The sequence below is a fragment of the Ictidomys tridecemlineatus genome, chromosome 1, assembly GCF_052094955.1.
Source record: "Ictidomys tridecemlineatus isolate mIctTri1 chromosome 1, mIctTri1.hap1, whole genome shotgun sequence".
NCBI classification, from domain to species: domain Eukaryota; kingdom Metazoa; phylum Chordata; class Mammalia; order Rodentia; family Sciuridae; genus Ictidomys; species Ictidomys tridecemlineatus.
Genome location: NC_135477.1, coordinates 189,543,140 through 189,567,793, shown reverse-complemented (window position 1 = coordinate 189,567,793; position 24,654 = coordinate 189,543,140). Strand labels below are relative to the sequence as shown.

General features: G+C 42.8%; 1 protein-coding gene across 1 annotated transcript; it reads left to right on the top strand.

The window, feature by feature from the left end:
* The first annotated feature begins 362 nt into the window (after nucleotides 1-362).
* On the top strand, nucleotides 363-24,096 carry LOC110597137 (uncharacterized). Its single transcript, XM_078053356.1, has 5 exons — nucleotides 363-451; nucleotides 17,645-17,784; nucleotides 20,497-20,623; nucleotides 21,324-21,369; nucleotides 21,888-24,096. The coding sequence occupies exons 2-5, from the start codon at nucleotides 17,737-17,739 to the stop codon at nucleotides 23,305-23,307; spliced, it is 1,641 nt and encodes a 546-aa protein (XP_077909482.1). The 5' UTR covers nucleotides 363-451; nucleotides 17,645-17,736; the 3' UTR covers nucleotides 23,308-24,096.
* The last annotated feature ends 558 nt before the right edge of the window (nucleotides 24,097-24,654 follow it).

Genomic DNA, 24,654 nt, shown 5'->3' with positions numbered 1-24,654 from the left:
CCCAGCTCTCCTCTCCAGCTGCGTTTTCAACATCCTGTCATTTTACATTTAACGCAAAAACTGTATTCTGAAAATGGATCACTGGACTTTCTATTTCGCAAGCAGCGACACTCGCTAGTCCTATTTAGACACCACCTTCTATGCCAGGCCAACAGGACAGCTTCCCGCCAAGGTCAGGCTCCAACAAGGCCCGGAAGTCCTGCCTGAAAAGGCCTGGGCCACGTGCCTGTCGCTCGGGCTGACTTCAGCCAGGGATAGGATGGCATCACTGTCACTCAGCAGTGCCTGTGCCCGACGGCGGGGGCGGGGGGGGCGGGCGCAGGGTGGAACTGTCCAATCAGGTGTGCAGGGGAGAGGAAGGGCGGGCTTCTGTAAACTCGCAGGCTTGTCTTTCTCAATCTCGTCTGCTCCTTCCTCCTCCGGTCGGGCGTCCCCTGCCCACCAGTCCCAGGTGAGTCCGCGCAGCCTGTGTCCCGCGAGTCCCGAGAAGTCCCTCCGGAGAACGGCGGGTCACACTGAAGGCCCCAAATGTCGAGTGTGCGGAGAAGGCAGTGTGACCAGTCAGCACGAGCCCGGGGGACCTGGAGTGCGGGGAGCTGCAGCGTGGGGCAGAGTCCGGGTGTCAGGTGGCGCTGGGCCCCTGACCCCTGACCCCTGGGCCCACGGGGCTGGTCCCTGGCATCCTATCCCTTCCTTGTTGGCGACATCTCTAGGTAGGTCCTGCAGCCGTTCCCAGACTGTGTGGTGAGCACGTTGCGGAAATGAGGGCGAGGACCTGAGATCTGGAAGCAGCGAGCGTTAGTGACTCCTGGTGCCTGAGGGACAACCCTGCAGTCTGAGCCTCGAGCTCAGCAGGCCTTTCCTGTTATACATCAACAAGTTCAGAGTACATGGAGGCCAAGGAGTTGGTGTAGTTCTATTGGAGGATGCATTTTACAATCCTTGTATGGGCTGGAGCTTGTCCTCAACCTAGGGACCCTTAGCTCATACAGTTAGGGACTTTTACTGCACTAAGACCAAAGGGGAGTTCTTCAGTCCCAGTTCCTTTTGTTCCTGGCTTTTGCTGCAGAGGTTTTTCACGATCCTGAGGTTAAAATGTCCCCTCCCAGGGCTGGGGATGTGGCTCAAGCGGTAGCGCGCTCGCCTGACATGCATGCGGCCCGGGTTCGATCCTCAGCACCACATACAAACAAAGATGTTGTGTCCGCTGAAAACTAAAACATGAATATTGAAGGAATTCTCCCTAAATAAATAGATAAATAAATAAAAACCCAGAGCCATTTAAAAAAAAAATGTCCCCTCCCAGAGCTGCTGTTGACAAGTGCTACACCATAGCCTGTGATCTCTAGGCTGCCAGTTTTCTATTGTGACCTATTCTAAGCCCGGGAGAGTGTCAAGGGATTCCCCAGTTGTGCCCTCAGTGTGGCAGTGGTGGCTCAATGGGGTCCCATTGTCCCTGATTTCTCTACAGGAATGACCTGCACTCCTCAAAGACACATGAATCCTAATGTGCACCAAGCAGGGTCTCAAATCAGTTTACCATTCTGGAGCCTCACTTCTTTCAGGACTGGCAGCAAACCCCTAAAATTACAGTTCTCTCCCAGCATTCCCAGAGGCCAACCGCACCATGTGAGAAATAGAAAGTCCAGGGCTTCATTTTCAGAATATAGTATTTATCCTTCAATTGGGATGAAGAAAGGCAGCCTGAGGGGAAGCAGTAGAAGGAAAGGTTCTAAACAGTTGACACACAACAGCACCACAGCCTGTGGATGGGCAGATCAAAGTCCATGCACCTGACCAGCCTCTGTTAAATTCGATGTTGCAGGCGGGAGACAGTAAACCTAGCTGACATTCAGAGGACACTGCCGGCCCCAAGTCCTCAGCTAATGAGGAAGGGGTGGGGGAGGGGCCTTCTGCCCTGGGGATGAAATGCTGATTGTCACAGCTGTGGCTGTGCCACCTCTTGCAAATGCCTGGCTTCCTGCTCTACCGCATATTGCAGAGCATAGTTTGGGTTTGCACAGGTGAGCATGTGTCTCACACACACCAGGGCACTGTGGGTGTCAACATTTGTTCCCAAGGCTGCATTCATGTGGAGAGTGCCTTCTGGATGTGCCCAAGAGCTGTGAAGGAAGAACAGTTATCCTAAAGAGCAGGGGAAACTGACCCCCAGCAAGGTGGAGCAAAACCCTACAAAGCTCTTCAGCAGCAGGAGGGGGGTGGGAGGATGTGCCTGGTGACAGGTGACTGACCTGAAGCTGAAGTGTGACCTCTCTGTGTCCAGTGGTGCTGACCTTCCTGGGTTTGTTTTTTAAATTAATTGTAAAATGTAACTTATTAGTAGAGATGAAAGATTAGAAAATATTCATAAAGGGCAAGTTAGAGGAATAAGTCAGGTTAAAAAAGAAAGAAATGGACAAGAAACAAAGAATCATTTGGTCTTGTATACCATTAATTGAAACTTCTTTTGTACTGTTTTTCTTCCCCAGAGTGAGTTTACTATGTTTCTCGGATACTTTTTTTTCTTTCTCTCTCTTTCTTTCTTCCTTTTTTCTTTCTTATCTATCTCTCTCCCTCCCCCCCCCCCTTTCCCTTTGGGGGATGTTGCTAATTTAAAATAGAATTCCATGGCTTTCTTTGGTAATGCTTCCTGGGAATAGAAATGAAGAAAACCTCTGTTTCAGTGTGGCTGCAGAAATTAATACATTTCCAGAAGAGAGTACATAAGATAGTTTCCTTATTACAGAGATTCACTGTTAGACCACAATGCAAGAAAAGACCACTGACTCCAATTAAAATCAAATTAAAGCAAGCTTATTATTTCGACTGGCCGGGCTGCCTTGTCCATCAAAATCGTGGGAACCAAGGACAGCGGAGAGGCTTCCTTGCAGCCCAATTTTATAGCCCAAAAAGTTACACAAAGGGAGGTTACAGATAACAATACTCTGAGGAGCATAACACAAGTTTACATTTTTGCTGGCCCCAGCATCAGAATTTATGGAGATCTTAGAGACTCAGAGAGGGTCGTTATCTGGCCATGGAAGGCCAGAATTTATGAGGCCTCACTAAGGTTTAGGAAAGGTTTATTATCTGGTCATGGGTGAGTTCAGGGCATGGGCAGGCATTCCAATCAGCTTTAAAACATCAACTAATGGCCAGGCCATATAGACATCCTAATATTTTTACAGAAAACAGAAATGAATCATTCATAACTTGTGACAAGCTGGCTTCTGATCTAATGAGAGAACTAGGCTAGGTATATCATCACCAAATCCTAAGTTGCAGGGTTGAAGCAGTGGATGGCTGTGTTCTGTGTCCTGTTATCTCAGGTGAATGTTTAACACTGATTCTTCAGAGACTGAGAAACTTCTAGTTCTAGTCACCTGAGATAATTGTTACCAAATCTTATCTTGGAAATAGTAATTAAATAACATGTTTATTTTCTAAGTGAGATGGGTAATTTTGATTTTCCTACTGAAGTATTAGATTTAAGTGAATTAAATTTTTTTCTCCTATAAACATAAATACTGAATTTGAGTGTTTTTACTGGGTTCTTTAAATACAAGTCTGTTCTGTTGAAAAGTTTACTGAGAAGCTGAGATCCTTAATCCCAGTAAGTATAATCCAAGGTCAGACTGGATCCTGAAAAGGAGGTCACTAAAGGTCCAGTCAGAGCTTCCTGGGCAGCCTCCCCTGCGGAGGCCCAGCTGCTCACACCAACCCTGGAAGGATCCCTTTAGATTAAAAAGCTCCAGAGCTCTGGAAAGCTGGGTCCTCAGGCAGATGTGATCATGACCAGATGGGAAGGATAAGGAGAAGCCATTTCTGAGGATGCAGTTGATATTGCCCAGGGCTGTTCCCAGAGTGTGCAATGAAACAGATTCAGGTGAGAAGTAACTTTATGCTAAAGGACGGGGGAGAACCACAGGTGAGCTCTGCAAGCACCCACTGCTCATGGAGAAAAGGGCTGCTTTCCTAGGGAGGGGCAAACACAGTTGGGGAGGGCATCGAAGAGGGGGGCAGGGTCAGATGCCAGGTCAGAGGATATTTCACCCAATGGGAGCCTGTTCTATGGAGGGGTGAGGGAGTGGGGGTCCTATGTTGTCTCTAGCTACCAGTAAGTCAGAGTTTGCGGTTTGATTCACGAGGGTTTTTTTCTGAGCACTGAAGAGAAATCTGTTCAGCTAAATCCCTATGAGGAGAAAAAAGAGGGTTGGGATTTTCAGAATCAGGGTGTGTTTGCCCAGGTTAAAAAGGGAGCATCTTCTGAGTCTTAATAGGAAGGGGGTCTCCTGTGCAGGTACTGCTCTAGCAGCATGCAGAGGAGGGTTTTTTCTTTATTTATAGTTTTTTTTCCCTAGGATTCCTTTTGGCAGTTTCATTTTGGTTTGGAGATTTTCAAGAATAATTTTTAAAATTTGTTTTAATTAGTCATATATGACATTAGACTGCATTTATGCACTATGGTATATCATACATAGATGGGATATGATTTCTCATTTTTCTGAATGTACATGTTGTGGAATCACATTGGTCCTGCAGTCACATATATACATAAAGCAATAATGTCTGTTGCATTCTACTATCCTTCCTCTCCTGCATCTCCTCCTCCCCGCACCTTATTGTCAATTAGCATATGCATATTAGAGAAAATATTCGGTGTTTGTTTTTTTGAGGTTGGCTTGTTTTGCTTAGCATGATATTCTCCAACTCCATGCATTTACCAGCAAATGCCATAATTTCATTCTTAAAGCTGAGTAATATTCCTCTGGGGTGTGTGTGTGTGTGTGTGTGTGTGTATATATATATAACACTTAGGTTGGTTCCATAATTTAGCCATTGTGAGTTGAGCTGCTATAAACATTGAAACATTGATGTGCCTGCATCACTGTAATATGTTATGTTGATTTTAAGTCTTTGGGGTATAAACCAAGGAGTGGGATAGTTGGGTCAAATGGTGGTTCCATTCTGAGTTTTCTAAGGAATCAGCATACTGCTTTCCATAATGTTTGTACCAATTTGCAGTCTCACCAGTAATGTATGAATGTAACTTTTTTCCCACATCCTCGCCAACATTTATTGCTGCCTGTAGTCTTTATTTTTTTTGATTTTTTTTTATTTGTACATGGATAAAATGCCTTTACTGTATTTGTTTATTTATTTTATTTATTATTATTGTATTCTTTTTTTTTCTTTTTTGTGGTGCTGGGGATTGAACCCAGGGCATTGTGCATGGGAGCCAAAGCCTGGTTGGGATAACATTGATTACACTTTCCAAGTCCCTTCAGCCTGAATGGCTTTTTTCCTAGACCTTCAGTAGATCAGGCAATTTCCTTTTCCTTGATCAAAACTGGAAGCACTTGTATATGGAATCACTGCTTTTTGGGTATGATAACCATCTCCCCAGAAAAGAATTAAATTCACAAAGCCAGTTTTCTCCTAGAAGACATTGGACAATCCACACACACTGGATAACTGAGCTGAACTGGGTGTGGTGGCACATGCCTGTAATCCCAGCCAGGCAAGATAATCCAGGAAGGTGCAAAGTTCAAGGCCATTCTCTGCAATCTGGCCAGGCCCTAAGCAGCTTCCTGAGGCCCTGTCTCAAAATTCATCTTACAAAGACCAAGAATGTAGCTCAGTGTTTAAGTGACCCTTGGTTTTATCTGCAGTACCAAAAATCAAATGAAAAAAAGTGTACCTAAATCCTTTGTATTTTTTAAGTAGCTTTCAAGGGTTTGAGTATAAGATAATCAGCCATCAACTTTAATTGGTTCCCCACTATCAGGTGTACCTAGAGGTGCTTTCTGGACCTTTTTCTTCTAACAGGCATATTGATATTCCATGGAGAGGGCCCTTTTCATCCTTTTCTTTAGGCTACCTTGAAGATTCCTTTCCAAGGTCGGCCAACAAAACAGAGTTGGTTTTAATTTCTGTTCTCATCAGGCATCTACTAAAGGCCCCATGAAAGTCACAATGACCATACTGAGATTGTTGGGGACCTCAGTCTGCAGAAACCAGCAGGGCCATGGGGCAGGTGCCTGCATACCTGGGGACTCCAGGAGATCCTTGTACCTCAGCTCTGTGGGCAGCAGCCAGGGCTGAAATCAGATAGGTTCACTGGCAAGAGGAAAAGCACAGCATTGGCTGTTGTCAGGCACGAGGGGCTTTGTCTCTTTAGCATGGAAGGGGGTTGCCTGAAGGACCAGATCTTCCCAAGAAACTGAAGCAAGAGCCACTTCTGGGCCCTTTTTGGGCTCCAATTTGTTAATGAAGCTTGTTTCTTCTTGTCCCCAATGCCAGTCTAGTAATGAGGACATTTTTTTTTAAGAAAGGAAAAAAGAAGGTTTTGTTTGGTTTTAAAGGAAAAACACAGGAGATTACTGTTCTAGAGGCTGTGATTCTGTCCACTGGGGGCGGGGGGCAGCAGACTTTTAAAGGGGTGTTTCAAAGACTACCTCCCAGGGTGCCCTGTTGGGGTCATAAGTCACTCATAGACTTGGTAGATGGCTGTTTCTCAATTCTTCTGGCACCATCCCTGCAGACCTGTGGTGTGTGTACTCAAGGACAGGTAATGTGGCCTAGGCTGAGCATAAGGGTAGCCTTGCTTCTCCAAGGTTAGGGATAGAGAGGGAAAAGAGAAAGGGAAAAGAAGTTAGTTTTTTTAAAATGCTTCAATGGCAGAGTATGAAGGGTTATTTTGAAGCATAAAGTGGACCCACATTACACGAGGAAGGGGTGGGCTTGTGCTTCTGGTTCTTATCTTCCCTAGACATGGACCCCTCCCTCTTCAGTGACTTTGGATCAAGTGTCCCTTTGGGAACTGACAGGGCCAATTGTCCTCAGCCTCTAGCCTGCCTTCTGGGGTTGAGTCAGCACTGTCTGGACCTCCTGTGTCTCGCAGTGTGCAGTGCACTTCAGGGCCAACTCAGCTTCCACAGCCCAGGTCTCCCAGTGTACAGGAGTGCAGGACGTTCCAGGGAATCTGGACGCAGTTGGGGTCTGTGTGAAGCAGCAGTGGCATGCAGAGTAGGGCCCTGCCCCTCATTTCTCCCAGGAGTAGTGAATTTACCTGTTCACACTCTTCCAAATGTGCAGGAAGCAGGGTCTCTAACCCATTTTCCATTTGGTGCCTGGCAACTCCTCAGGGCTGGCAGCAATCCCCTAGCATTCCAGTTCCTGAAATAGGCTGAAATTGAGGGTGACTCCTGCATCTTCCAGGTTTCTTTGCCTCTGAACTTCCTTGGGCCTGAGAGGGCTGCTCCTCCTCCATGTGCTGAGTGTCACTGACTTGGGCTCTCTCTAGCACAGGGAAGTAAATCTGCACGTGTGTGTTGCCTGTTCTTTCTCACTTTGCTGCCTTTTCTCTTATGTAAGTTTCTGTCACTTGAGTTATCTGGGGATGAAAAATAGAAACAAATCTTTATGTTCCTTCAAAACTGGCTTTGAATAAACGGTATGTTTTTTCCAATTTGACTTGAAGTATTTGTGAGCATGTTTGTGCAAGATGAGCTAGAGTTCTTTTGTTTTTAGTAATTGTGAGTGCAGATTTTTTGTGAGTGGAAAGACAAGAATGACTGGAAATTCACCGTAAAGTACTTATGAAATGAAAAAGGAGGGAAGAAAGTGTCAGGTCAATGTTCTCTTTTTTGTCAGTGTTAAACCTGACTACCTTCCAGGGTAGTAGCTTAGTGGTGGAACCCTTGTCTAGTGAGCCGGAAGCCCTAGGTTGAATCCCCAACACCACCAAAACAAAACAAGAAAGAAAGTTACCCTTTATTTATTATTTATTTTTTTGAGAGAGAGAGAGAGAGAGAGAGAGAGAGAGAGAGAGAGAGAGAGAGAGAGAATTTTAATATTTATTTTTTAGTTTTAGTTTTCGGAGGACACAACATCTTTGTTTGTATGTGGTGCTGAGGATTGAACCCTGGCCGCACGAAAGCCAGGCGAGCATGCTACCGGTTGCGCCACATCCCCAGCCCAGAAAGTTACCCTTTAGTGTGGTGAATTTTATAATATGTAACAAAAAACTTGTCTATTGTAACCAAAAAGTTAAATTTTACAATGTATGGTTAGGTGGTACCAATTTGGGTTATAAAACCTTATGGCTAAAATGTAGCCATCTTGAGCTGCCCAATATGAACAGCTTGTCCACATGTGGGCAATAATGCTGACCCTGACCCTGGCCCTGGTCACACCCCCACGTATAATCCTCCTTTTTCCTATGGATCACTGTAGCATCCCAAGTGATCCAGTCTTACCTATACACCTTCCCGTTGCCCTCTGCAATTTTAAATTAGCCAATTGTGTTGATCTTGACCTGAGTTCCTCCAGTCAGAGCAAGGGTCAGTGCTGCGCTAGGGTCAAAGCAGGTGGATTTCCTTCCCACCCAGGTAAGCTCGCTTGCCAGACTTTGTTCAGTAGCATGCTCCTCTGCAGAAGTCATGTTTGCCTTGCTCAGCTACCTCCAAATGCCCGTGTGATCCCTCAGAACAGCCTGGTATTTCCACCAGAAGGAAGGAAAAGAGACAGAACATGATGAAGAAAATATTGATTTCTTTTTTAAAGCAGTCCTTATGCCTTTCTTCCCTAGGCACAAACACTGTATCAGTGTCTCTGAGCAGAGGTTGCCCTTTGGAAACTGTACTGGATGCTGTGTCCTCGCCCACTGTCCCGTCTCCTGGCGTTGCATGTCCTCACTGCCTGGGGCTCCAATATCATGCCCACTGCTGCCCTGTGCCCTGCACATTATATTTTTCTTCTAGGAATTTCATCGCTTCTGGTTTGATTCCCAGGTCTTTGGTCCATTTGTAGTTGACATTTGTGCAGGATGAAGAATGAGGGTCTTGTTTGGTTCTTCTACATACGAGTAATCTGAATCCCCAGCACCATTGGTTATAGAGGCTGTGTTTTCTCCAGTGTCTGGTTTTGGACATTTGCAAGGATCAGATAACTGTATCTAAATGTGTTTGTTTCTGTGTCTTCTAATGTGTACCATTGGTCCATGTGCCTGTTTTTATGTCAGTACTGTTATGGTTTGGATGTGAAATGTCCCCTGAAAGCTCACATCTGAACCAGTGCATGAAGGTTTGGAGGAGAAACAATTGGATTATAAGAGTCTTGACCCAATAAGTGATTTAATCCCCTGATAGTGGTTAACTGAGTGGTAACTAAAGTGGTAGGGTATGGCTGGATTAGTGCTGAGAGCCCTAGCCAAGTAGGAATAACTCATGGCATTTTGGGTTGAAAGGTGATCTTGCTCAGGGATTAGGGTGGCTCCGGGTTTAGGGTGGTTCCTGCAGTTTCACAACCTATGCCCAGCAACTGCCAATAGGAGAGCTTCCCTATCCCCAGGATATAAATACCACTGTGTGAATAAAAATTTGCACCTTGATCAGAACTCCTGTCTTGCTGTCTCTTGTCCCTTCATTTCTTCCTGCCTGGGTTCGCCCTTGTTCATGTCCTGCCAGTTGATGTCCTGCCGGTCAGGACAGATTAGGTAGAAATTCAGGTATGGCTGTGGGTATATATTTGTTTTGTAGATTTTTTTGTGTATGTGTGGTGCTGGGGATTGAACCCAGGGCCTTGTGCATGCAAGGCAGGCACTCTGCCAACTGAGCTAGATCCCAGCCACACGTGGATATACGTTTGTATCTGGCCTCTGGAGACTCTTTCTCTGCTTCCTGATCAAATGTAGGCTGCTCCCTGCCACAGTCTCCTTCCATGGTGTTCTGCTTTACCTGGTGCCCCCAGGAGTTGGTCAGCCTTCTGTGGACTAAGACCTCTGAAACCAAGCCCTCAAATAAACTTTTCCTCCTCTAGAGTTTTTCTGGTCGGGTCCTAAATTTAGTCACAGAAGTGAAAAAGCTGACTAAAAGTAGCACCAAGCCATTTATTTCTTTTCTTTTCTTTTTTTTGAGAGAGAGAGAGAGAGAGAGAGAGAGAGAGAGAGAGAGAGAGAGAGAGAGAGAGAATTTTAATATTTATTTTTTAGTTTTCGGTGGACACAACATCTTTGTTTGTATGTGGTGCTGAGGATCGAACCCGGGCTGCACGCATGCCAGGCAAGTACGCTATCGCTTGAGCCACATCCCCAGCCCACCAAGTCATTTTTGTTGCTGAAGTATTTAGTATTTTGATGAGATTTCATTGAATCCATGGGGCGCCTTTGGCAGTGTGCCCGTGTTTATTTTGTAACCCACTACTTTGGTGAATTTTTTTATTATCTCTAACAGTCTTCTGGTGCAGCTTTGTGGATCTTGTCAGTTAAGATCCTGTCACTTATAAACTGTGATGATTTGACTTCTTTCCTATTTCCTTCTCTTGCTTAATTACTCTGGCTCTTATTGAATAAGAATGTGTGAGTGGATATCCTTGTCCAGATTTTAGAGGAAATACTTTCAGTGTTCCTCCATTCGCTGTGGTGTTACATGGGATGGTCTTTATGATGCTGAGGTCAGTTCCTTCTGTCCCCAATGTTTTCAGTGTTTTTGTCAAAATGGGAGCTGTCTTTTGGTCAAAGTCTAACTTTCCAGACCCACAAGCCTCCATCTTCTCTGTCCCTCCTAATCACCTATCTACACTGACAGCCTGTCTTTAATTCCTGGTTGATTCCTCCCTCTCATTTTTAGGCAATTTTTATTGCTGTGAGGAAACTGGTGATGAAGGCTCTTGGTGCTTTGAGCTGAGAGGGCAGTTCATGGGGTGGGGAAAGCAGTTCCCTTTGGAAAATTAGGTTGGTCTGAGGTCTGTGGCAAAAGTCTGGTTCAGGAAGAAAAGGTTGTAACATCATCTGGGGTGGGTGCTTCTGTGAGAGAGAAACAAAAAATATGAGTGCTGAAATGAGATTAATGGCAAAGGAAGTGTTATGGCATCTGGAACACGTCAATGAATATCATGAAGAATAGAAATCAAAAATCTCTCACCAGAAGGTATAAGAGCTAAGAAGTTGTCCCCAGATAAGTCAAGACAGGACAGGCCTTACCTAGGAATCTTTAAAATTTCCAGAGTTAATTAGAAAGTTAAATATAACATTGAAGCTTCTTAATGTCATCTGAGTTTTGTAGGATATCATTTTATTGGCATAACTTCTGTGTTTAATAGAGATTCCTTTATTTCTGTCACTTAGGGGTAGTAATTATACAAGCAAATATTGAATAAACCTACCTATGTTAGAAGTTAGGCAGATCTGTAGGCCTTAAACTGAGTAAAAACTTCTGCCAGCCAAGGTGGCACCCAAATGTAATCCCAGCAATTGGGGAGGCTGAGGCAGGAGGATCTCAAGTTCAGAACCAGCCTCAGTAACATCCAAGGCATTAAGCAACTCAGTGAGACCCTGTCTCTAAGTAAAATACAAAAGAGGGCTGGGGGTGTGGCTCAGTGGTTGAGTGTCGTGAGGAGCAAAGTTGTGACATATGCAGTAGAGGGGAGAAATAAAGAATGTCCACATGCTTCTGCCCTTTTCAATACTTTATTCACTCAAACGACTCAATACCATTTTACTCTATAGGTTTTTAATCAAGAAAATGATGTGAGCATGGCTTTAGGCCTGAGCCTAAGCAACTCCATCTTAAAAACTCCAGTTTGAAACCTGCAGTCTCACCAGGCACACCTAAAGAGCCCTCCAGTGTGGCCCTTAGGCACAAACAAGTCACTTCCCCTCACCCCATAAGCAGAGCAAGCCTCTGGCAGGTTATCCTCCCCTGATAAAGAGGGAAAAGGTGAGAAGATCAGGGGGAGACCACCAGACCAGGTGTTTCTAACCCCAGGGTAAATGATGTTATGGAGAAATCCAGTGGTAGCTGCTAAGGATTGAAAGGGGAATCAAAGGCCCCCAAATATAGTATAAATAATAGAGCAGATGAATAGACATTCAGCCAGCCAAAACAAGGATGCACTCAAGCTGGAGAGCCTGAAGAGGATCTGGATTGACATCCATCACTTGTCATCGTTTGTATGATCCTCTGCATGATCCTCACAGCTCTCAAAGTCTACAGCCACATCTTGACTCTGGTGAAAGCCACAACTTCTCCCTACCTCTCCTCAGCTGGCCATCAGCTCCACCCCAGGAAAAGCCTAGCTTGGCTCCTGACCTGATCACCCTGGTGTGAGTGAGCGTGCATCTGCTGGATTTAAAGCCTAACGCTTGAGTTTTTGACCTGACACTTGAACTTAGCACACAGAGGGAATGTCTGTCATTATCCATTTTTTCAGTGTTTTTTTTTTTGTTTCAATTTCGTTGATTTCCGCTCTGATTTTAATTATTTCTTGCCTTCTACTACATTTGCTGTTGTTTTGCTCTTCCTTTTCTAGGGTTTTGAGATGAAGTGTGAGTTCATTTATTTGTTGGTTTTTTCATTTATTGAGGAATGAACTCCAGGCAATGAATTTCACTCTTAAAACTGCTTTCATTGTGTCCCATAGATTCCGATATGTTGTGTCTGTATTTTCATTTATCTCTAAGAATTTTTTGATTTCCTCCTTTATGTCTTCTGTAACCCATTGATCATTCAGTAACATTGTTCATTTTCCAGATGATGCAGGATTTTTCCTTCCTTCTTTTATCACTGATTTCCAGTTTCATTCCATTATGATCAGATAAGATGTATGGTATTATCTCCACACCTTTATATTTACTAAGAGTTGTCCTATGGCATAATATATGGTCTATCTTTGAGAAGGATCCATGTGCTGCTGAGAAGAACGTGTATCCACTTGATGATGGTTGATATATTCTATATATGTCGGTTAAGTCTAGGTTATTGATTGTGTTATTGAGTTCTATAGTTTCTTTATTCAGCTTTTGTCTGGTGGATCTGTCCAATGGAGAGAGCGGTGTGTTGAAGTCACCGATAATTATTGTGTTGTGGTCTATTTAACTCTTGAACTTGAGAAGAGTTTGTTTTATGAATGTTGTAGCACCATTGTTTGGTGCATACATATTGATAATTGTTATGTCTTGTTGGTGAATGGTTTCTTTTAACAGTATATAGTGTCCTTCTTTATCCCTTTTGATTAACTTAGGTTTGAAGTTGATTTTATTCGATATGAGTATGGCCTCTCCTGCTTGCTTCCGAGGACCATGTGAGTGGTATGATTTTTCCCAACCTTTCACTTTCAACCTGTGTATGTCTTTTCCTATCATATGAGTCTCCTGAAGGCAGCATATTGTTGGATTTGTTTTTTTTAATCCAGGTTACTAGCGTTTGTCTCTTGATTGGTGAATTTAAGCCATTAACGTTTAAGGTTTCTATTGATATATTGTTTGTACTTCCAGTCATGCTTATTTATTTATTTATTTTAATATGGCTCGTTTTTCCTTTTTAGTTATATTTTTTCTTCCCTTTACTGAGTTACCTCCCAATGTTAGTTTTGGGTGCTATTTTTCAATTCCTCTTCTTGTAGTGTTTTGCTCAAAATGCCTTGCAGTGCTGGTTTTCTGGCTGCGAATTCTTTTAACTTTTGTTTATCATGAAATATTTTAATTTCATTGTCAAATCTGAAGCTTAATTTTGCTTGATACAGTATTCCTGGTTGGAATTCATTATTTTTCAGCGTTTGAAATACATTGTTCCAGGATCTTCTTGCTTTCAACGTTTGCGATGTAAAATCAGCCGTTAACCTAATTGGTTTACCCCTGAATGTAATCTGCCTTCTTTCTCTCATAGCTTTTAATATTCTCTCCTTGTTCTGTATGTTGGATGTCTTCATAATTATCTTCATAATTGTCTCGGAGTTGGACTATTATGGTTTTGTATGTTTGGGGTCCTGTAGGCTTCCAAGATTTGGCAATCCATTCCATCTTTCATATCTGGGAAGTTTTCTAGGATTATTTCATTCAATAGATTGTTCAATTTCTTTGGCTTGAACCTCTATACCTTCTTCTATCCCGATGACTCTCAAGTTTGTTTGTTTTTTATGACATCCCATATCTCTTGGATAGATTGCTGGTGATTTCTTAGCATCCTTTCTGTGTTGACTATATTCTTTTCAAGTTGATAAACTTTGTCTTCATTATCTGATGTTCTGACTTCTATTTGATCTAGTCTATTTGTAATATTCTCGTTTGAGTTTTTAATTTGGTTTATGGTTTCCTGCATTTCTAGGATTACTGTTTGATTTTTTTTAAAATCTCTATCTCCTGGTAGAGCTTGTTCTTTGCCATTTGAATTTGCCTATGTAATTCGTTTTCAAAATATACTTTCATTGTTTGGACTTGCTGTCTAATGTCTTCTCTAAGATTCCATTCCATCTGAGTCAGGTATGCCTTGAGTTCTTTCTCTGTCCATTTTTCTGAAGCCTCTAGGTTCTCCTGTGTATTTAAGTTGTCTTGCATTGTTTGTAATCCTTTTTTCCCTTGTTTTTTTTTTCTGGTGCTCACTTTACTTTCCAACTCTGTTTGACTGCTGTGTTTCTGTTTTCTTCTTTAAATTTATTTTGGTTTTTATAGTTCTAATATCTCTCCTTTGTGTTGGGAGACAATGTTTAGAGATGTTGGAATTAATTGTGATTTATAGTAAATTCATTAGTTTCATTAAAGTCCTACAGAATTTCATGACATGTATAGAATTAAGGTTTGAACTTAGGATTTTATGTTGAGGTCAGGTGATTTGATGGTATGGAGGTTAGTATATGTTAGCTACTTTGGGGTGTTGCTCAAATGCAGGCGGGTATTAACAAGAGAATAGACAGGAGTACTTGGAGGTAGTTAAGGGCTTAGGCGGACTATGGACTGATTCGTAGTATTCGTCTATTTGCATTTAGTAAGTTGTACGTAATCTGGGTGGTCATGCTTAAGAGGAAAGATGGGGAAAAGGTAAGGAAGCAAACCTAGAAAGAGAGAGGGAGAGAGGAAAGAAAGAGAAAAGAATAGAAAAGAAAAAGAAATAATAAAAAATCATAATAAAATGCAGTAAAATAAAAATTACTTTAAAAAATAATAATATAATTACAGAAAAGAAAAAAATTAAAATTAAAAAATTAAAAAAAATTAAAAAAAAAAAAAAGAAAAGAAAAAAGGGACACTGTTAGGCTTCTATTTTCTTCGCTTCCAGTAGATGGTGCTGTGCCTTCCGGGCCAAGATTTTGCACTCCGGCTGTAGGAAACAATCCGTGTGAGGCCGCTTCCCCCACCCCATGTCTCTTAAAACCTGAGCTTAGGTTTATTCCTGGTTTCTAGTCCGCTGGCTTCTCCTGCCAGCCAGGCCTTTCCAAGTGTGATACCTCTCAGCAGTTTAAGCTACACTCTGTGCCTGCAGTTTTCTGGACGTGGAGTGCAGCTTTTGGGAAGCGGCACCTTATTGTGTTGATTTCCTCTGCTAGCCCCTCCTCCTGGAGCTGGCGAGACAGGTTTCGTTTTGGCCACTGGTGGGAGGGGGGAGTTGGAGGTCAGGTGCCTTTACCTTTCCCCACACCTCTATTTACGCTCACTTTGTTAATCACGCCCCCGGAAACCTGGGGAGAGATTTTATGCAATTTCCCCGCTGTATGGGAGATGGTCTAAATGACACAGACCTGTTCTATCGCTGAATGAGGTGCAATCTGTCAAAAACTGGCGATGGTGACGTCAGCTCTCCAAGATGGTGGCTGCAGGCTTCCTCAGTGGGCTGACTGGTGTGGAGGACAGAACTGGACCACTTCCTTCCCCCGTCTCAAACCCAGAACTCAGCCCAGAGCATAGTGAGGGCACAGCCGGCAGGAGCCCATAGAATCTGCAGCACAGCACCATTTCTCTGCGTTGCTAGCATGCCGCTTCCCAGCAGCGGGGTGGGCCGCTGAACAAACAGTTTGAATCTCCGGGCGGACAGTTCACTCGCGGTTGAGCCCCAGTAACCGATCCTTGGGTAATGGAAGTCCTTCCTCTAGGTTTTGGTGCACCCCAATTTTGCTGGAAATTCCTAACAAGATAGCTTTTGGCCGTTCTAACTCGTCATTCACCTGCACAGTGATGCGGTACATGGGGGTGATGCACTCCATTTGCCGCCATCTTCTCTCCCATCTTTAAAAAAAATTTTTAATATTTATTTTTCAGTTTTTGGCAGACCCAACATCTTTGTTTGTATGTGGTGCTGAGGATTGAACCCGGGCCGCACGCATGCCAGGCGAGCGCACTACCTATCGCTTGAATCGCATCCCCAGCCCAGCACTTTTTCTTGATCATCTGTGGGTCAAACTTATCTTAATTCCCAGGATGCAAACTAGTGATGAACCTGGCAATACTGTTGAGATCGAAGCTTCCTCCCATCTGGGTTTTTGGAGACCTCTCTCCATGAGCTTCTGTCAATCTGGCACATCAACTCTCAGCACCTGGACCTGCCAATCCTCATGGTGGCTGGATTGGCAGGTCCTAGAGTTCTCAGTTGCACTCTGCCAGAGACCCAGGAGAATTCAGAGTTAAGGGCATTTACTGATCTTCTCACTGCACTATATATTTTCTAATTCTGAAAACCGACCAAAAGGGGGGGGGAAGAAGAAGAAGATGGGGGGGAAAAAAAAACCCAAAACCAAAAAAACCAAAAAACAACAACACCAACAACAAAAAAACAAAATACCTGTACACTCCTCTGTTCTGTGGATTTAAGAATCACTGGAGGGTAAGGGAACATCATCAAATGGTTATTAGGTAGAAAATGCCCTTTTTCCTGGGAAAGTTTGTTGAAGGGGTTGATTAAAAAAATGCCTCCCTCTTACAGCTTTAAAAAAAATACATTGAGCACAGGAACGGTCATGGGGATATCCCAAACAGGCTAGTAAAGGCTTACTATGCAAATAAAGGGAACCTGGGCATTTTACTAACAGTTCTCACCCTAGAGTCTGAGTGATGGTGTCTGATCAGTGAAGGAGGAGCACAGAGGAGGGATTGGATTTGGGGAGTGTGCCGTGGCCCTGTGGCAGTGAGTGTCCTTGGTGTGTTCTGTCAGGACCATATTTCAGCAATCAGTCTGGCTCCTAACGTGGGAGTAAGGTTTATTCTGAACTATGGGTGAAGCAGGCTCCTTATCTGAGCTGGTTTAATCGTTTGCTCTTTAATCTTAATTGCTTTTATTGCCATATACCAAATTTTCCATGCACTTAATTATATTTCCTTGTTCTCTTTCAATTTTCTTGATGGAAAAATGAATTGACAGAGTTAAAATGGGTGGTAGCCTTGGCCATGTAGCTGCAGGCTCTTCCCAAGTGATGCAAGTCTCTCTGCTTCCTTTCCAGTCAGGCCTGATCTGACACCCATCTTCTCCTAGGTCAGTCAGGTTGGCTGTCTTCACACCAAGTATGTAATTCCTCACACAAGCTTGTGACTGTGTCCATCACAAGATGCAGAAAGGGCCTCCTGAGAGCAGAAAGAAAACAGGGCCTGGTTTGGAAAGCCAGGGTCACTTCTGCCTAAAAGGATATTTCCCCTGCCCCTCACTAGGATAGGTCCCTTTGCAGTGAGGAAATTTTCTTGAAAAGGGCTTTTGCCAAGATTCAGTTTTTCTGGGTTTCTTTATCCAGGAGTCTGCAACATCTCCTATCACTCACAACCCCATATGTGCATATGTGGCTGGGGTGAAAGAGGGGTCTTGTGGAGCCTTGGCCAGTCAGAAGGCAGCTGGTGGGAGAGGGGGCCTTCCATAGTCTCAGAGTCCTTCATCTCTCACCTGTGCAGGTCAGAATCCATCTCCAGGACTGTGTCTTCTCTGTTGTGTGAGGCCCAAGTGGCTCTGGCTCAGATCTGTCTCCCTGTGACCTGAAGATGCTATGAGGTCCATAGGAAGGAAGTCAGGACTCCCCAGAAGGCAGGAAATGGTGAGTGTGTGGGGCCAGGACTGCTTAGGGTGGGTGGGCTGGTTAGAACTGGTGGGAACCAGCTGGGGCTGGACTCTGTCAGTGTGCAATGAAGGCAGGCAATTTTCAGGGGATTTTGACTTGGGGATGGGCTTTCTATGTGCAAAGGTATTGGTCGAGGGAGTCACTGTCCCCACTTTTACCCCAGGAGTCACTCACCTTTCCCACCCCATCTTCCACATGTGTGGAAAACAGGGTCTCAAGTTCCCTTTCCTCTCCCAGCCTAGCCCCTCTTAGGGCTGATGGTAGACCCCTAATCTTGTACCCTGTCTATGCCTTTCCAGACTCCAGCTCCTCCTCCAGTTCACAGCATCATCATCTGTTCCCTCACTATATTCAAATGGGCACAGTATTTTAATTATCAATTGTTCACTGAAAATTTCTTTCTTGTTTGTAAATATCTGCCACGAGGGCAAAGTAGAAAAGTCTTGTGGAGCTCCACTGTGGAAATTCTTGGGTCTGTCCTTGGTTTTCCCAGGACAGATACCTTAATATCTTTGGGCACAGGTTCCCTTTGGACACTTTGCAAAGGCTTGTGTCCTGAGCCTCTATCCTGGCCTTTCCTGGGGCTGCCACAAGGTGCCCAAAGTTGGCCTGTGTCCTGCAGGTGCAGGGAATTTCAGCCTGGGTCAGCTCCTCCTAGAGGACAGCATGAGTTTTGGGGTGCAGCCTCTCAGAGGAGCAGCTGGGGGCCTTGGAATTGAGGAATCTCCTGTAACAGGCCTCATCTAGACTGCTGCCTCCTTGGGACATTGTCTCCTCAGAGCCCTGTTCTGCTTTCTTGGAGACAGGTAGACAGTCAGCCTGTAGATGCTGGTACTGAGGAGCCAGGTGAGCAGTGATTTCTATCACAAGTTGTGAAGGATCAAAAACTGAATCACCCACCCCAGTGTAGTGCTATGCAAACCTGAAAAGCTTCACACAGTGGAATCAAGGTCTCCTGGGAGGGTGATCATGGAGACTATCAGTGAGCAGGACTAGGTGGGAGGATCCCCAGCTGCAGGAAACTTACCTGCCCCTTGAGTCCAACAAGTCTGTGTTCCCTCAGCATCAACCCTATCTGTTTTTCTCACTTTAAAATAATCTGCTTTATAGATAAATGCATTATTGGAATTCATTGTGATGTATTTATACAGCATATAATATAGTTTGTTCCATTTTATTCAACAGTTTCTCTCTAAATATTAAAAAGTTCTGGGGATATGCCTGAGTGGATAAGTTTCCCTGGGTTCAACACCAAGTACCAAAAAAAAAAAAAAGACATTAGAGTTATTTATAGTAAAAACATGCCAAGTTGATGAAAACTCTTGCTGAATTTCAATTTAGACTTCATTATATTTTGAGACATATTGAGAACTCTTTGGCTTTGTGTTCCTCCAGAGGTGGGACACAGAAGTCACTCTGCTGATTGCTGTGGACCTCCACCAGGCCACCTCATGATTGCACAATCATCTCTCTATTCACATGATCCTGGATGGCACAGACTCTTACACACCTTGGCTCTGTGGTATCAGTGGTTCCTGGGCCACAAACCTCCCCAGCAGTTGACAGTGCATTAGGTTTTTTATACAAGCATCACTGCACACACAGAGTCCCCTTACTACAGATAACCCTGTATGTGTGGCCTATGTGACCAAACATGTTTGTGAAGAAAACATTTTTGTGTGGCTCCTCACTGTGTGTTAGAAAACCAGCAGTCTCTGGTTCAGACAATTGTTACACATTTTTTTTAATACCTACTAGTCTTGGCAAATTACTTTTTGACTACTATGAAGTCTATTTTGGAGATTTCTAAAATTCTTTAAGGCTATCATTTGAAAGAGGTGACCTTTGTTGACCCTGAGTTATTCCTACGACACATGCATCTTTCTATTTACCCTATTCTGCTTTGATATTATTAGTATTATTAAAAATTTGTTGTTTAAGAATTATTGTTCTGTGTGCTGCTTGCTTAGACTTGGTCTGGAGTAAACAAGTTGCGGTCTTCTAATTTTTCTCAGTCCCCAGTGAACACATTCTGACTACATGGATTAAATATTGTCTACTAGGAAGCTCCAAATCTCCTTGAGTATAGGGTTTGTTTTTTCACTTGTTTATTTTCAGATGGGTGATTCTTTAGGTTCTAAGGTAACAGTGGAACAAAATAATAAGATTTCTGAAGGAAGGCGGAGGTTCAGTAACGAGTATGTTTACCTACAGTCTCAGCACTATGACCAGTGTTACTGCTTAGTTTGGTGGGATGCCTTCCACGTCCTTAGCTCTCTCTATTAGAAAAAGCCCAGCTTTATCAGTAGGGACTTCTTAGGGTAGGTACTCTCAGGATACTAATGTTAGATCTTCTCTGCACATGAAGTAGGAGACCTTCAATATTCCATGTATTAGATAACCTGCAGAGGATTTAGGGGTGACCAGGAGCATGCCTTACTCACTGGACTCTACAACAAGAAGGGTGTGTTTGCTCTGCTGATGCTTTTCTGGATAGTTCAGGCCTTAAATTGGAATCCCTCTGTTTGGGCAAGTGAGTGCACAATAAGAGTACATGTTTTGATGACAAAATCATGGAATAAATATTTGGAGACCACAGAAATGTGAGAATATCCTACATGATGAGAATAGAGCCCTAATGCTGTCAATCTCTCCTGGCCTGCACTATACTTTTCTGGAATACTTTAGAATTTGGTGGCCTTTGAGGATGTGGCTGTGAACTTCACCCAGGAGGAATGGGCTTTGCTGGATCCTTCCCAGAAAAATCTCTACAGAGATGTGATGCAGGAAGTCCTTAGCAACCTGGCTTCTATACGTAAGGATATTTTTTTCATCATATAACCAAACACTGAGTAATTGGGAGATTGTTTTGTTGTTGTTCTTGTTTTTTTCCCAAATCAAGGATTGAACCCATGGGCACTGACCTACATCCATATCCCTTTTTTTGTAGTGTATTTAGAGACAAGGCCTCCATCAGTTCCTGAGGGTGGCTTTGAATTTGAGACCCTTCTTCCTCAGCCTCCCAAGCTGCTGGAATTACAGGCATTGGCCCCAGGGCCTGGCAAGTAGGAGTTCTATTCTCATGAATTTAGAATGTGGAATGATAATGCATGGGGAATATATTGGGCCTAATGTCTTGCACTCTGCAGCATAAATCCCATATTCTTTCTCCTTTTTCTTCATTTTCATTTTTGCATTAGGTTTGTATATAGTTTTTTTTTTTTAAAGAGAGAGTGAGAGAGGGGGACAGAGAGAGAGAGAGAGAGAGAGAGAGAGAGAGAGAGAGAGAGAGAGAGAGAATTTTAACATTTATTTATTTTTTCTTAGTTCTCGGTGGACACAACATCTTTGTTGGTATGTGGTGCTGCTGAGGATCGAACCCGGGCCGCACGCATGCTAGGCAAGCGCGCTACCGCTTGAGCCACATCCCCAGCCCCCTGTATATAGTTTTAACCTCATAATTTTCTTCTGAAATCGTGATAATTCATAATGATTGTTTCATGTCTACATTTTAGGAGACAAATGGGAAGATGAGAACAGAAATCCCAGGAGAGATCTAAGGTAATTGTGTCCGCTAGAGGAAACAGAGTGTCTGGAGAGAATTGTAACATGTCCTATAATTTTACAAACAAGTAAAATACCCATGATATGAATTATAGTTATTTTTATTTAACCATAAATATGAACTTTAATGTAAGATACATGTTTAGTGTTTTCAAAAATAAATAATTTGTTGACAATGTTGAAAAATGCTGTCCTGATACCATTATTTTGGTACTAGCTATGAGAATCAATGTTACAAAGTCATCATTACATTTAGTTTCAAACAGTTTGGACATGACAGAAAAGTAATACTTTCCCTGACACTGGTAATAGTGTAAGTGTAAAATCAACTAATGAATATAAAAGCATTAATGAGCCATATAATATTTCCATATAATGTTTTTACAGAAGTCATATGGTAGGTTCTGGAAAAATATAAACAGGTACTTATTGTGGAAGAACTTTTAGTGAGATTCCAAAGCCTAGTCGTCACCAGGATTTGGACAAGTCTTCATATATCTCTTTTTCCTTAATAGGCACGTTATATCTCACTCTGCAAAGAAAGCATGTAACAATGAGGACAATGGAGGGAAGCCATATAAACTTAAACTGAACAAAACATCTTTAATTTCTTGTACAAGTGTTCAAAGACAAGCATCAGTGCACACTGTAAATGAATCTTATGAATGTCTGACATGTGGAAAAGAATGCAGTTGTTCCATATATTTTCAAAAATACCAACAATCTCATACTGGAGAGGTAACCTACAGATGTAATCAGTGTGGGAAAGCCTTCAGTCATTCCTCTTACCTTCAAGTACATAAACGAATTCATACTGGAGAGAGGCCCTATGAATGTAAACAATGTGGGAAAGCCTTCAGTTGTTCCTCTTACCTTCATAGACATAAACGAACTCATACTGGAGAGAGGCCCTATGAATGTAAACAATGTGGGAAAGCCTTCAGTTGTTCCTCTCACCTTCATAGACATAAACGAACTCATACTGGAGAGAGGCCCTATGAATGTAAACAATGTGGGAAAGCCTTCAGTTGTTCCTCTCACCTTCAAAGACATAAACAAACTCATACTGGAGAGAAGCCCTATGAATGTAAACAATGTGGGAAAGTCTTTGTTTATTCTACTTCTCTTTGGCAACATAAACGAATTCATACTGGAGAGAAGCCTTATGAATGTAAACAATGTGGGAAAGTCTTTGTTTATTTTGCTTCTCTTTGGCAACATAAACGAATTCATACTGGAGAGAAGCCCTATGAATGTATGCAATGTGGAAAAGCCTTTACTAATTCCTCTCAACTTCAAACACATAAACGAACTCATACTGGAGAGAAGCCCTATGAATGTAAACAATGTGGGAAAACCTTTGTTTGTTTGAGTTCCCAAATGCAACATGAACGGATTCATACTGGAGAGAAGCCCTATGAATGTAAACAATGTGGGAAAGCCTTTACTCATTCCTCTCAACTTCAGACACATAAACGAATTCATACTGGAGAGAAGCCTTATGAATGTAAACAATGTGGGAAAGTCTTTGTTTATTCTGCTTCACTTTGGCAACATAAACGAATTCATACTGGAGAGAAGCCCTATGAATGTATGCAATGTGGAAAAGCCTTTACTAATTCCTCTCAACTTCAAACACATAAACAAACTCATACTGGAGAGAAGCCCTATGAATGTAAACAATGTGGGAAAGCCTTTGTTTATTTGAGTTTACAATTGCAACATGAACGAATTCATACTGGAGAGAGGCCCTATAAATGTGAACAGTGTGGGAAAGCCTTCAGTCATTCCTCTTACCTTCAAAGTCATAAGCAAACTCATACTGGAGAGAAGCCCTATGAATGTAAACAATGTGAGAAAGCCTTCAGACGTTCCTCTTACCTTCAAAGACATAAACGAACTCATACTGGAGAGAAGCCCTATGAATGTAAGTAATGTGGTAAAGCCTTCACTATATCTTCTTATCTTCAAAGACGTAAACAAAGTGACACTGTCGAGAAGCCCTGTTAATGTAAATAATTGGGAAAAGCCTTCACTACTTCCTTTACATTTAAATACATAAACAAACTCAAACTTGAGAAAAACCCTATGAATGTAAACAATGTAAAAGAGTCTTTGGTAGATCCAGTCCGCTTCATTCACATGAACGAACTCATAAAGGAAAAAAAACCTATGGATGTAAATAATGGAAGAAAGCCTTCTATAGATCTTCTCACCTTCACAGACATGAAAGACCTCATTCTTCAGAAAAGCCCGATGGATGTAAACATGTGGGAAAGCCTTCAGTAGTTCCTCTTGCCTTCACATACATGAACAATTTCATAAAAGAGAAAAGCCTTGTGGTCATAAACAATGTAGGAAGGCCTTCAATACTTCTGCTTACCTTAAAATGTGTGAATTAACTCATATTAGAGAGAAGCCTTTCTAATGGAAGCAGTGTGGGAAATCCTTCACTACATTGAGTCACTTTTATTTACTTGAAAGAACTCATGCTGGAGAGATGCCTTGTGAATGTAAACAATGTGGGAAAGCCTTTGCTTGATACAGTAACATTTTAAAACATCAAATAACTTATACAGGAAAAAATCCTTACTAAAGAAAAAAATGTGAAATGACTTGATTTTTGGGTTCTGTTTTAAACCTGAGAGTAATTGTATTGTAGAAAAGCCCATTGAATGCAAATAAATAAATAAATAAATAAAAAGACAAAGAGAAATAAATTTAATATTCTCAGTCACCTTCAGTAACATGAAAGTATTCATGGAAAAGTTGTTGAGTGTGTGTGTGTGTGTGTGTGTGTGTGTGTGTGTGTGTTTTTACATCTCCACATAAACCTAATGTAAATGATGGATTGTTCCTGGAGGGGCAGAGGCATACAGGGCAAAACTTCCAGCATAAGTAGCAAGTTGCAGGTTTAAACAGGTCATGAAACCTCAGAGGTCTTGCAGAGCATTTATGGAACATGAATTGTGAAAGAGGGATTTTGTGAGGATCCCAGTTAAACCACCATGTCTAGATTTTTTTTCTAAAGGTTGACTGAAGAAATCTAGGGCTAAAAGGTAGGAGGGTGCTGGGGCTGCTCCTGCAGAGGTCCTAGAAGTGGTGGAGGGAACATGGTGAGACAGACGGTTCCATGTGCCTAGACCGGGCTCCAGACTCCAGAGGTGTCCATGCCCTGCAGGGGTTTCCAAGATGCGTCCATCACAGTGATGAAAGGGAACCAGCAGATTCTACGATGAAGCGACTTGGGAGTGATAAGAGCGCCGACTTATCCCAGGCCAT